General features: G+C 36.0%; 1 protein-coding gene across 1 annotated transcript; it reads left to right on the top strand.

Annotated features, from left to right (window-relative positions):
• The first annotated feature begins 9,277 nt into the window (after positions 1–9,277).
• On the top strand, positions 9,278–13,556 carry LOC125835974 (uncharacterized). Its single transcript, XM_049515068.1, has 3 exons — positions 9,278–9,341; positions 11,158–12,110; positions 13,302–13,556. The coding sequence occupies exons 2-3, from the start codon at positions 11,160–11,162 to the stop codon at positions 13,305–13,307; spliced, it is 957 nt and encodes a 318-aa protein (XP_049371025.1). The 5' UTR covers positions 9,278–9,341; positions 11,158–11,159; the 3' UTR covers positions 13,308–13,556.
• Positions 13,557–13,890: the final 334 nt, after the last annotated feature.

Consider the following 13,890-nt stretch of genomic DNA (forward strand, 5'->3'; position numbering starts at 1 on the left):
AGATCCAATATGTTGCTAAGACCTTAGTTTATGAATCTGCAAGATTATCACAAGTTTTAACACAATTAATATTGTTGGTATACTAGTGATCAATATGATCTCCCAATATTGTATTTTAGCCTTATGAGTCTGAATTTGCCATTTTAATAACGATTTTGTACTCTGCCATTATTTGGTGCAATCACAATTAATCAAAACTAGAAAATTGATTTCTCAAAATAAAGTACTTGATATAGTAAAATCAATTCACTTTTTCACTAGTTGAAACTTAATTTTTTTACTTCAACCTCCATAGTATATTTTGCAAATAATATAATTTGGTTTTTTCATTTCCAACAAATAGCATCAAGTTTTCTCATATGATTTGCTTGTACCCGTTAAGTACTTTATGCGAACACAATATCAAGTCAAGTTGTTAGTCACATCTCTCATATATTTTATTAGGTTTGCAACCTCTAGAATGGGAATAGAAACAAAGTTTTTCCATGCATATGTCAAGGGTAGGAGGAGAAAGTTGCAGATCTCATAAATAAAGACTAGGCAGAGAGATGTAATTATTTCAACTCAGAATATTGGAGAAGAGGCAATAAATATTTTCCAGGAGCAATTTATGGAAAATAATAATTCCCCTAATTTTTCAATGCTAGATATCATACCTAGAGTGATATCAGATGAACTAAATGAATAGATGAGAAGAATACCAATAGATGGGGGGATCGAAGAGGTTGTTCTTGCCATGAATGGAGATAGTTCTAGTGGTCCAAATGGTTTCTCTGGGCATTTTTTCCATTTTTGTTGGGACATTGTAAAGGTGGATATCAATAACATGGTAAGAGTTTTTTCTGTGGATAAAAACTTCCAAGATTTATTACTCATATTATTCTAATACTAATCCCCAAAAAAGAAGTGGTTGGTAACTTTGAGGATTTGAGACCTCTCAGCTTAAGCACTTTCACTAATAAGATAATATCAAGGATGTTACATGATAGATTGGTGGCAGTGCTTCCTGAAATAATCTCACAGAATTAAGCAGGATTTGTGAAAGGGAGAATTATCACTGAAAATGTCCTTTTCGCTCAAGACATAATTAGAGGCATCAATAGAAGAAATAAGCTTCATAATGTAAGAGTGAAGTTAGACACGGCTAAGCAATATGATAGAGTATCATGAATCTTCCTCTCTAAGGTGCTAATAAGTTTTGGCTTCTCAAAGAGAATATTAAACAAGGTGGTAAGGCCGGTGTCTAACAATTGGTACTCAGTGATCATGAATGGACAAACCTTTGGTTTTTTCAGTCAACTAGAGGATTGAAGCAAAGACATCCACTCTCACCAACCCCCTTTTATCATAGCAACAGAGGTTTTGGCTAGAAAGGTCAATCAACTTTTCAAGGATCAGGATTTTAAGGGATTTGAATTACCAAAATTGAGCCCAGTGATTAACCATTTGTCAGATGATACTATATTGTTTTGTTCAGGACATCCTAATTCAATGAAAAAAATGATAAATGTGATAAGGGGATATGAAATGGTGTCTAGGAAGATGATTAATCTTGACAAGAGTCTATTCTATTTGCATGAAAAGGTACCAATTGGAGCTTGCAGGCAAATAACAAGAATTACAGGTATTAAACAATGTTCCTTTCATTTCCTTTCACTTATCTGGGGTACCCCAATTTCTATGGGAGGAAGAATAGATCCCAATTTGAGGCATTGATTAAAAAGGTGATGAAGAGAATTATTCTTTGGCACAACAGACTACTCTCTTTTAGGAACAAATATGTGTTAATATCCCCTGTGCTATTGTCTATGTCAATTTATGTTCTATCAACTTTGAACCCACTGGTTTGTGTCATTAACTAGATGCATAGAATTTTTGTAAAATTCTTTTAGGCTAATACTGCAGGGGCTAAAAACAAGCACAGGGTGGCCTGGGATAAAACGTGTTATCCAAAAAATGAAGGGGGCTTGGGGTTGAGATCACTACATGATGTCTCAAAGGCTCTTTTTGCTAAGCTTTGGTGAAACTTTAGAACTTCTACAAACACAACATAGGCTTCCTATATGTGAAACAAATACTGCAAGAAGCACCACCCTATTTTTGCTCAGGGATATGACATATCACATGTATGGAGGAAAATGACAACAATCAGGAAATAATTAGAACATGAAATTTGGTGGCAGGTTAAGGCTGGAAACTCCATCTTCTGGTTTGACAATTGGACTAAACAAGGAGAATTGTATCACATAGAGGGTGCGGCAAGGGAAGAGGAGTTGGAGGTTAAAGATTTTAGCACAGAAAAGGGGTGGAATAGATAGAAGTTACTACAAAATTTGTCAACGGAATTGGCAGATTACATCATGGAGAATATTTTACCACTAAATTTCCAGCATGGTAATGATATAGCATGGTGGATGACATATTCATATGGGAGATTCACAGTGACGTCAGCTTGGGACTTGATGAGAGGTAAACAAGATCAAAGAAGAGACTATGATTTAATCTAGATTAAAGGGCTACCTTTTAAGATCAACTTCTACAACATATGACAACCTTAAAAAGATGAAAATCAATATAGTTTCCAGATGTTGGTGTTGTGATAGGAAAGAGGAGGAGCCAACAACTCATTTATTCGTAACAGCCCCCATATCTACTAACTATGGAGGTTTTTTTTTCTAATTTTATAAGAATTAACATATATGGGATGCATCTACAACAACATTTATAAAGTCATGCCAGCTATCATCACATGGAGTTTATGGAAAAGAAGGAATGCCCTCAAACATGGAAGTGAAATTAGCTATGAGAGTGTCATGACCCAAGGTACCCTTAGGCATAACATGGCGTATAGGACCCCGAGAGGCCTCATACAAGCCACTTAGCATTCATAACATAAGAAATAGAATGACAGGAGATAAAGAAGTACATTTCAAGTCCAAAAGTTTTATAAAAGTAAAGCGGAAGTCTAAACACTTGTATCATTAGCCATCTAGTACATAAGAATGAAATTTGGTTCTAGCCCATACATCATGTCCAAAACTGAAAGTAAGAAGGAAAAACTAAAAATAATGAAAATCCTTCCTCGAAGCATAAGGACTCACCAAAGCTCGAAATCTCTCAAATCAACCCCTAGCCACGAAACTGCGAACCCTGACTGTCGGATCCTACATTTAGAGAAATGAAGGCAAGAGTATGCGTTAGTACTAAATATGTACCAAGTATGATAGACATGCATATAACATTTGATAACATGCTTAAAAAGGGGACATGCAATGACCAAGCTAAAACATGATATAAAAAGGGTTAGAAAACATAGTCAATGCAAGCTAACATCGTTAAAGTTCTTTGAACAAATGTGAGATACTTCTTGAAGTAACCTTAGTTTATTATTATTGTGGGAGATTTACCTTTAACCGACATATAAGACCATGTGAGCTATCAACACGGAATCTGGTGTCTACCCCACACCAAAGAGGGGTGTCCTAATTACTAAGGTAATACCATGAACTTCTAACTTATGTGGATCCACTAGCTAATTAATATATATCTAAGACAATCATCCTATGGGGGCACATAAGGTATGGGATAAAGATATTGCTTCTAGAAACCCGACCTCTACTAACGGGAGAGCTACCATCTCAATATCCTCTCGGTGCTAAGCGTAAGTCCCACAGAATAGTCATTTTCTTAACTTGTTCTTATTATCCATGGAAGGGCACGTCACCTTGCCAATCCAATATAAGTCATATGTCATCCATGCAAAGATACAATTAAGTAACCAATCCAAGCTAGGTTTCATTAGAACAGCTCTTTATCTTTGATTCACTTTAGGTGAGAAGATCTTTCAACCTTAGAATCCTTTATGTGAGAAAACCTTTCACATTCATGCATGAGGTAGTTATGTGAGCATTCCTTTCACAACAATTAACCACAAAAACATATATGCTTTTACTCTCAAAGAAATCTACATCATCTCATCAATTACATAAGAACATGCATAATTTCATAATTTACCTTTCATAGTTCAAAACCCATTTGCAATCATCAATATTTAGAAAACATGGGTTAATCATGGGTTCATGGGAATTCATCATAAAATTATGTAATTAGCTCAATTCATGCTTGATAGATCATGAAACAATCAAATAAGTCAATATTTAAAGGAACCCATGACATGGAAGAAAATCCTAACTCAATTGGAGAATCCTAACTTTGTAAATTGGAGAATTTGGGAACTCCATGGAGGAAAGGCTCCACGGATGAAGACTATCATACCTTAGAGTTCAAAGCCCGCAATTAATGGTGAATTTGGAGACTTGATCTTGAAATCCTAGTCTTTTTCTTCAAGCTTTTAGAGAGAGAAATTTTTTAGGGAAGAACTTGGAGGGATTTGGGGAAATTCAAAAAGTGATTTTAGAATGGTTAAATTTTAGGCTTAAAAGACTTATATAGGGTTTAGGATTAGGATAAAAACGACCTAGTTAAGGTGTTAGATGCATAGGAAAAGACCCATATAACCTTGAAAAAATAACTGACGAGTTTTATTTTTCTAAGTCAATCTCCATGGACGGGTCTACCGTCTGTAGACCCTTCTACTGGCCGTGAACCTGTCAATGCATCACTGTCTTAGAATAATTTTCACAAGGCTTGGGTTCAAGGATGGGTTCATTAATCGTGGACTCTTCTACCGTCCTTGGACCCTTCCATAAACCCTTGTCTTAGAATATTTTTCACAAGGCTTGGGTTGAAGGATGGGTTCACTGACAGTGGACTCTTCCACCGTCCTTGAACCCTTCCTTAGACCCTTGCCTTAGAATATTTTTCACAAGGCTTGGGTTCAAGGATAGGTTCACTGACCGTGGACTCTTCCACCGTCCTTGAACCCTTCCTTAGACCATTGCCTCAGAATATTTTTCAGAAGGCTTGGGTTCAAGGATGGGTTCACTGACCATGGACTTTTCCATCTTTCTTGAACCCTTCCTTAGACCCTGGCCTTAGAATATTTTTCACAAAGATGGGTTCACTGATTGTGGACTCTTCCACCGTCCTTGAACCCTTCCTTAGACCTTTCCACCGTTCTTAAACCCTTCCTTACAAGTCTCCTTTTTGAGGTGTTACAGAGAGCATGGTGAACATGACATTGGAAGTGGCGAGACAGATGGTGAATAGTCAAAACAATTGCAATTCTTTCAGCTCTTGATCAGTGTCTGAGGAGAAGGTTGCAGAATGTTATAATTTAGACGGATTCACTGAGTCTCAAAAAGATTATTCTGAAGACCTGGAGGATACCTTGAGAAATAATAGATAAGGTGTAGAAAATAAGAGAGCTACTTTAAAAGACTAGAGCAACAATTATCCATATCATCAGAGAAGGTAATTGTTTGACTGATTCCTTGGCTAATATAGTCATTGACTCACAAATAGATCATGAGTATCATGATTGGCAAAAGCTCCCTCTAGTGGGAAGGAAGAACCTCAATTCAAACAAATCACAACTTCCAAACTATATGATAAAAACTCGCAGAATTACCCATAATGATGCATAAACTAAAGCAGAAGGAGAAGACACAAGGCATTAGATAATAGATGCTAAACAAGATGCAAAACAGTATCAGAAGGCTTGCATACACCAAAGTAGCTAATCAGGAGAATAAAAGTAATAAGAACATAATACAGTTGGTTGTATGTTGTCAAAGAAATGCAACTGATTTACACAAAGCCAAATACTATCCTAGCAAGCAAATACTAATCAAAGGACGAAGGGGAGAAGGGCTATTTTACAGATCTAGAATATGAGTACTCAACTAAGGGACACCAGAGATTTCGCCTACAATGGGCTTCACCAGTTACCCATTCCTTCATCAGTCATTTGGGGATATACCATGAATACCTGAAGAAAGGAAAAGAGCTAAGTATAGAAATACAGAGAAATAAAGTAAGGAAGAAGAGTTTGATACATGTACCAATGAAGTTACAACACAAAAGAGCTGAGAGGAAACTTTCGATCTTGAACATGCATGGAGGACACTCAACTGATGGAAGAAAAGACAATCTTTCCGATGAGCTTACTCAGGCAACGGAGGAGAAGGGATTTTGTCAAATCACTTTCCAAAAAGTGATGATGACCTAAGAGATAAGGGGCATATTTTATTTTTGGGCTTGGTCTTTTAGACTATGCCGAATTTTGTTTTGGATTGTAGATCTGGGCCATGGCCTTGTAACGACTCTTGGGTTTCTTTATTGAAGAAATAAAATGGCCGATAGCTAAAAAATTCAGCCAAAAAAAAAGAAAAAAGAATAGTCAATGTAAGCAAAAGGTTAAAGAGATGATTTATTTTGCCTAATATTACAAATCAACTGTCAATTATATTTACTAGCCTTCCAATGATTAATAAATCTTATAATCCACCTGTAAAACTCCAGGCCGAGTTGATGTCCTAGTAGGATAAACTATAATGCAAATGAGTCTAGGCTACATTTAAAACGTGTTATGCCAATTGATTTTGAATATTAAAATCTTAAATAAAAAGGATAGGAACAAAATTCAAACATGCAATGTTCATGTCATAAGTGATGAATAACGTTTCAAATACACTTCATCCAATTCTAAGTGCAAACGATGATTAAACAATATAAAACCCAACAAATGAGTTGGGGTCAAACCCACAGGGAGCGGTATGTGTTCAAATTCAATTGAGAAGTACAAATGTGATCTAGCTAGCTATAGGAATAGACATTATCGAAAAAGACATGAAATAAATTAAAAAGGCTGACACGAATGTCAGATGGGGGGTTTTGGTTTGCAATTATCAACTACAATACAGTAAAACAATAATAAAATAACAATAGGGAGAGAAATTCTCGGGATGTGATCGATTATAGGCAAATTTCGATATATGGGTAATTGAAACTACTAGTAAACAACTAAAAATCAGTGGGTAGGCTAGACTATAAGGGGGATAGCTTTCTCTCGAACAACTATCCCGAATCAGGTGATTTCTTTCGAACATCCACAAGCATAGCAATGAAGAACAACTCACACCTTAATTCATCCACTCTCTTGAGCTACATGGATAGGATTGGGTTTAGGATTCACTCTCTCGAGCTGAACCCAACTCAACCCAACACTTACAAACCATTAGTCAATACCTTTGGTTCTAAAACCTCTCTCTCTCGCAAGCTAAGAACACAAAATTAGAACTGCATTTGCAACTACAATTCATAAATTAAACCACAACTAATGATTAAACCCACTTCAATATAGCATTTAAACTAGTAATTAATAATATCCATAAACTAATTCAACCCATAATCACATGATCACACCTCAAGAATTGGGGTTTTAGCCAAACATCATAAAAAGGTAAAAATGGTTACCAAATCGATTAGCCATCAACTGGGTGAGAGTAATTAAGCCTTTACAATGCTCCAATTTGCAGAAAATTTGTAACCCACTTGCAAAATCTCCAAATTTAGTCTCAAAAAGCCTTCAAATCTACAAGGAAACTATTCTAAAATGGTAGCAAGCTAAAATCTAGAAAAAAAGAACTCCTAAATATACAGTTCAAAATTAAATTTATAGTTGCGAAAAATTAGCCACGAAGAGGCCATTAGGCGAGGTAAGTAGGGTTCGCCGAGTGGTTCGGTGAACCGCCCTTTGATTTCTTCTATCGCCTTTTTTCATTAGCTCTCAGCATCCTCAAGTTCTGTAACTTTGGGCGATCAATCTTGTCATCCTGGAACTGATTGACGATTTGCTCACTGCCCATTTCCTGTCGCCGACTTGGTTTCTTCCCTCAGGGTTGACACACTGGAACTTTAGGCGGACTGAAGAGCCACTCGGTGAGTTGCCGTGTGGTCTTGGCGATCATCAGGCTCACCTTTCTCCACTTCTTCAGTTTGTTTTGTTCCTTTTTGCATGTTAGTGTCCTTACTTTGCTCCTCAATCCATATACCTGAAAATCAAGGCTTTAACATCAGTTTACGACACAAATTAGGCATTTGAGGGCACTAAATCTATCTAAACAAAGCCCCAAATGAGTCCAAATCTCGGACTCATCAATAAGCTTGATGAGTTGATCAATTCTTCTACCCCATTTCTCCCCTTTCTCCTTCTCCTTCGAATACCAAGGTTCAACTTTCCTGTCATAAATTATCAAGATAATTATAGTATGGAAACAATTGTTTAGGAAAAATTCCAAGACACAACAAATAATAAGACCACAAAGGAGGTTCAAATGATTAAAAATAGGGAAATTTTCAAAAATGGCTATAGTTTGGACTTCATTAGAGATCTATAGCTATAATTTGCTTAATTATGAATTATAGTTGCATGTTAAGGGAAGGAGAGAGGTAAGCGAGACTAGGAGAGGGAGGAGAGAGGAGAGCGGGATCTGGGAGAGAGATGAGAGATGTTGAATACATGTTGTATTCATTGTATTAGGTTGTATCACAAATACAATTGATACAACTGATTTGTATCAAAATATTTTAGGAGGAAAGAGGTGAGCGAGATCGAGAGAGGATGAATACATGTTGTATTTCTTGTATCACAAATATAATTGATACAAAACACAAATACAGTTGATACAAATATAAATATAATTGTATGAATACAATTGATTTGTATCATATATAGAATATAATTGTATCAATTGTATTAATGAACATAATTTGTGTCAACGAATACAATTGTCATAATACAATTGCTATAAAATACATATACAGTTGATACATAATACAAAATACAGTTAATATGAAATACAAATGCATTTGATGCATAATACAAAATACAATTGTCATATTTTGGAGAGAAAGAGGGACGAGAGAGACGAGAGAGGGGGGAGGGAAGGGAAAGAAATTTACTATAAAACCCTACAAAATATAATTTTTTAAACTAAAGTGGCTTATCATATCACGTATTTGCCTTGTTATGGAATTTTCCCTTAAAAATAATAAAAATGAAAAAATCTCAATAAAATAATGATCATAATATAGTTATAGACTTATAGTAACCATATTCAATTACATATATTTTGATCATTTTCAAACCCCTCATATTCTTTCCAAGTCTCCATAATTTAATCATTTTAATATAAAATAAAATAAAATACTATAAATTGGAGACATTTTGTGAAATTAAATGATAATTATTTATGTGAAAAAAGAAAGAGATAATTTACAAGTTTTTGTCATGATGGTCAACACAAATTAATATCCACACGCGGAAGACATGTGTTGACAATAAATACCAAAAGAACCGCTTGAATATATATATCAGTCTACATATTACACTTCTCTGTCCAAAATCAACAAGTTTTCCAGCAAATTCCAAGCAAAGGGTAATCATTTTTTCTGTGTTTTTTTCTCCTGCTCTGCACTCTTTTGCCTTCTTGATCGGATTTAGATCAACCCCATTTTGTGCTTTGAAATAAAATTGAAGTCTGAATATAAAGTTGTCTGCTTTGCAGATCAGTCTTGAATCTTGATTTCCCAAAATGTCATATTTTACCTTTTTGTGTACTTATCAATTGATCTGATCAGATCCTTAGTTTCTATGGTTCTTGATTCATCTGAATGTGTTTGAATATCTGTTTTGACTGTCAGATTTGTATGTATGCTTTTAGTTGACTTGTTTATGATGCAAGAATTTGCTCAAGTACTCAATCTTGTGAGCAAAGATTAAAGCTTTACGTTTTCTAATTATAACATTACTTGTTAGAGAATAGAAATCTGCCAACAGGTATGGGTAACTTTGGTACCTCTGTCTGCCAAAGCTAGGACAGATCACCTAGTGTTTTTTTTTGTTTCCGCTGGGATTTGAACATAATTGACCTGTTCTCTATTGGTTGTATTAGGGTTTCAAAGGAGTTTATAATGGTCTTTAGCTGTTCCATTTTATGTCTTAAGATTTGATTTTGGGTTGGATGTGTGGTTTCTTGATTGTAGTATCAAGAGTCAACTATTGATAATCCCATTTTCACTTAATTCTACCATATTTGTTCTATGGCTTTGATCTTGTTTTTCCCCACTCAGCTCATCCCATCAAGCTACCTGAACCAGGGAAATTCACGGGGCGGCCTGTTTTGACACCACCTTTTAACTTGTACCCGCCATTTTAAATTTTTTGCCCATATAACACTTCAGACATGTGGTGTCTGTAGTTAAGTCTTGACAAAATCAAATGACACTATGTCTGAAATATAATAGTTTTTGTGGACTTCAGTCATTTTTGCCTTACTTCAGCCCTTTTTATCAGAACTTTATGCACATTTAGCTGAAGTTCAAGCAAAAATGGCTGAAGTCCGCGACAAAATTGGTAGAAGTTCAAGCAAAAATGACGGACACAATATCTTAAGTTTAGACTTTGTATTGAAGTTAACCCAAAGTGAGTACACGTGCAAAAAAGTTTAAAAAGAGGTTACAAGTTAAATGTCGGCTACAAAATTGGGTATCCGTGCACTTTACCCCTAGAACTATCAAGTTACCATTTTCTCAAGGCACACTCGCGGTTCGTTGAGCCACCTCCCCTAGAAAAAAGCAAAAAAAAAAAAGGAAAGAAACTTCCAGGTTCACCTTTAAACCTTGGAATCTTGGCGTAGAGGGCCAACTCAGTTGGCGAGCACCCTACCTTTCACATGTTAGGAAAGATATTTATATCACATTGGTCGCATTTAGATCGAATCTCAGTCTTCGGCCTTTGAGGTGCATTACTTTGCAAAAAGAGAAGAAGAAAAGAACTAAATTACAATGTAGAGCATTCTAGAGAAAGAGGTCCTAGCTACTCTGGCTAATGTCTTAGTGGCCCTTGGCTATTCTACCAACTGTCTGAAGTTTTGGATTAAATACTCAGTTTCTCACTACTGGCTCTGGTAGTTGCACAAGCAGTACACTTTTTGTCATCCACAGCATTTGTATGACAAATTTATTTAAGTATGATTTGAAGATGTATTATTTAAGTGCAGTATAATATTGAAATGCTTCCCGTTATTTCTGTAGCAATCCTCTAGAAGCAATATAAACATACTTTCTGATTGTGGTGCACAGTTATGTAACATGTTGAACTCCAATTTGTTGCTTGCTAGTGTATTTGTGTCTTGAATACCTGTTGTTAGTCTACTATGTAAATCATTGAATATTCTTTCTTTTGCTTCTAAGGTATGTCGTCTTCGGAAAATCCAGAGATTGTCGAAAGGGTTTTCAAGGACAAGGAGGAGAACGATGACAAGAAAGATGAGCAAAAGGGTGGTTTTATTGAAAAAGTTAAGGACTTCATCCATGATATTGGTGAGAAAATTGAGGGAACAATAGGTTTTGGAAAACCAACTGCAGATGTCTCTGGAATTCATATTCCTCATATCAATCTTGAAAAGGCTGAAATAGTTGTTGATGTGCTTGTGAAGAACCCGAACCCCATCCCAATTCCTCTCATTGACATAAACTACTTAATTGAGAGTGATGGAAGGAAACTGCTTTCTGGATTGATCCCTGACGCTGGAACGATCCATGCACATGGTTCAGAGACTGTCAAAATACCACTTAATCTGGTTTATGATGACATCAAAACTACATACCACGATATAAAACCGGGAAGCATCATTCCGTATAAGATCAAGGTTGATCTCATAGTTGATGTGCCTGTTTTTGGTAGGATAACTATTCCTCTCGAGAAAACTGGAGAGATTCCTATACCTTACAAGCCAGACATAGATGTTGAGAAAATTCATTTCCAGAGGTTCTCTTTTGAGGAAACTGTAGCAGTTCTTAAGTTAAAGCTGGAAAACAAGAACGACTTTGATCTGGGGCTCAATAGCCTTGATTATGATCTTTGGCTCTCCGATGTGAATGTTGGTGGTGCAGAGCTTGAGAAATCAGCTACACTTGCAAAAAATGGAATCACCCATATCGATCTTCCAATAACCTTCAGGCCCAAGGACTTTGGCTCTGCTCTTTGGGACATGATCAGAGGGAGAGGTACTGGCTATTCCATGAAAGGTAACATAAATGTGGACACACCCTTTGGACCAATGAAGTTGCCCATTAGCAAGGAGGGGGGTACAACCAGTCTCAAGAAGAACAAAGAAGATGGGGGAGACGATGATGAAGATGAGGTATGTTAGCTGTTCCGCTTTAATAATCTTGAGTGTTGCTCATTTATTTCACTTATTTGATGTTTCTCTGTTCTCCTAAGTTGGAATGGTCACCCCCCCTTTCCAGCCTGAGCATTCTGAAGTTTAGCTATCGTTTAACAAGTCTGTTCTGTAAATACGTGTATGTTATTGACTCAATAAATTCATATTTGAAGGAACATGAAAAAACAAATGTCTCTCTATCTCTACTCATGAAGTAGGTCGGTAATTAAAATACGTAATTATATCAAGGGACACTACAAGATGACAGATGCTTGATCATTGTATCTGGTAATGTTGAATGATCCATGCTTGTAATAGTTTAGTTTCCAGCCTACATGTTTGTAATCTAGAGGGGTAACAGAAAAATATATCTACTGTGAATTCTGAGAAGCTGTGCTATTCACTCATCAATTTAATTCTTCTGAAAGATGCATAGTCTACTCTGCAAAACAAAATGTCTCTGTGTGTGTCTATCTCGGTTATCTCTCATTTAAGCAAAGTTGCTGCACTCGGTTATCTATCTTTTGAATTTGAAAACATGTTCTTTTGGTCTCTTATTAGAAAATACATTTGGGACTTGAAATGACAATTTACCAAAAGAATTGATTCATTCCAACTACTGTATTTTACAATGTAATGTCGTGTCACCATGTTTACTCACCACAGTCCTTCAGTCACCTAGTTCCTAATTGCAACCGACTTTACCTGTCATTATGTATTTTATTTACTGAATTTTGTTTCCTCGAGTAATGGCTGGGTGAATGGCATCTCCTACGTATTTCAAGTTCAACTATTGGGTCATGTTGGTTATCAGTTATGCATACACAGATGAATCTTAAATGATCCGTATTTTCTCAAGTAGACTTAAAACTTGAGGTTCGCTGCGTTGAAGGCTAGAAAGTTTCTTGTAGCCACCAACCATCCAGTCTGTACCATGATTCTATCAAGCTATTGAATGTAGCTGTTGCTAATCTTCACGTTGGCTTGCAGCATAGTCTCGATACCAGAAACCTCTTGCTAGTCTACACTTTCTCTTGCGAAACTTAATTTTCGTCTCTAGCTAGTGCTTAGTTTTCGTATGTATATTCTCTCTTGTCCTCCGTGTTTCCTTTTAACCCCTTGGCTGTACAAACATGTAACAATGATAACACTCTGCCCTTCCATTCACAGGATTGAAGTTGGAGATCAATTTCACAAGAGCGACGAGCTTTATAGAGGAAATGCCATCTGCTGGTGGGGATTTTTAGACCCCGAAATAAATACAAACGTTTACTTGGATGTGAAATATGTCTCTACTTAGATGTGTCTCTGCCTGTGTAACTTATTGTGATGAATTGTTTGCTGTTATTGTTGTGGTTGATATACTATATGGTAACTAGCTATTGACATTCTAATATTGTTGCATTTCTTATCTGTTGTGATTCATATCTTATGACTAATGGTTTATGTTAGTTAATACACAAAAAAATTGTTCATTTAGTTCTGGTTATTCTTTCAGTCTCTAGTTACTTGGAAGAAGCTAAAATTTGAAGTCCAATGTGCTTTTGGAAAAAAGGACACTATTGTGTATAGCCTAAAGTTTATGGATGATTAAATGTCAGTATAACTCATAAACATGCCTTTCAATTTCTTCCTGGTTGATAGTTATGTCCTTTTAACGTTGGGTATAAGTAGGCATTTAAACGTATAAAGTTGAACAAGTAAGCATATATGTCTTAGGCATAATACATAAATATGATCTTTACATTGGCGTCACCTG

The sequence above is a fragment of the Solanum verrucosum genome, unplaced genomic scaffold (assembly GCF_900185275.1).
Source record: "Solanum verrucosum unplaced genomic scaffold, falcon-dt-bn FXZP01000208.1, whole genome shotgun sequence".
NCBI lineage: Eukaryota > Viridiplantae > Streptophyta > Magnoliopsida > Solanales > Solanaceae > Solanum > Solanum verrucosum.

What these genes read in the sequence shown, in the direction of transcription:
- LOC125835974 (XM_049515068.1), top strand. Translation starts at nt 11,160, where the DNA reads ATGTCGTCTTCGGAAAATCCAGAGATTGTCGAAAGGGTTTTCAAGGAC.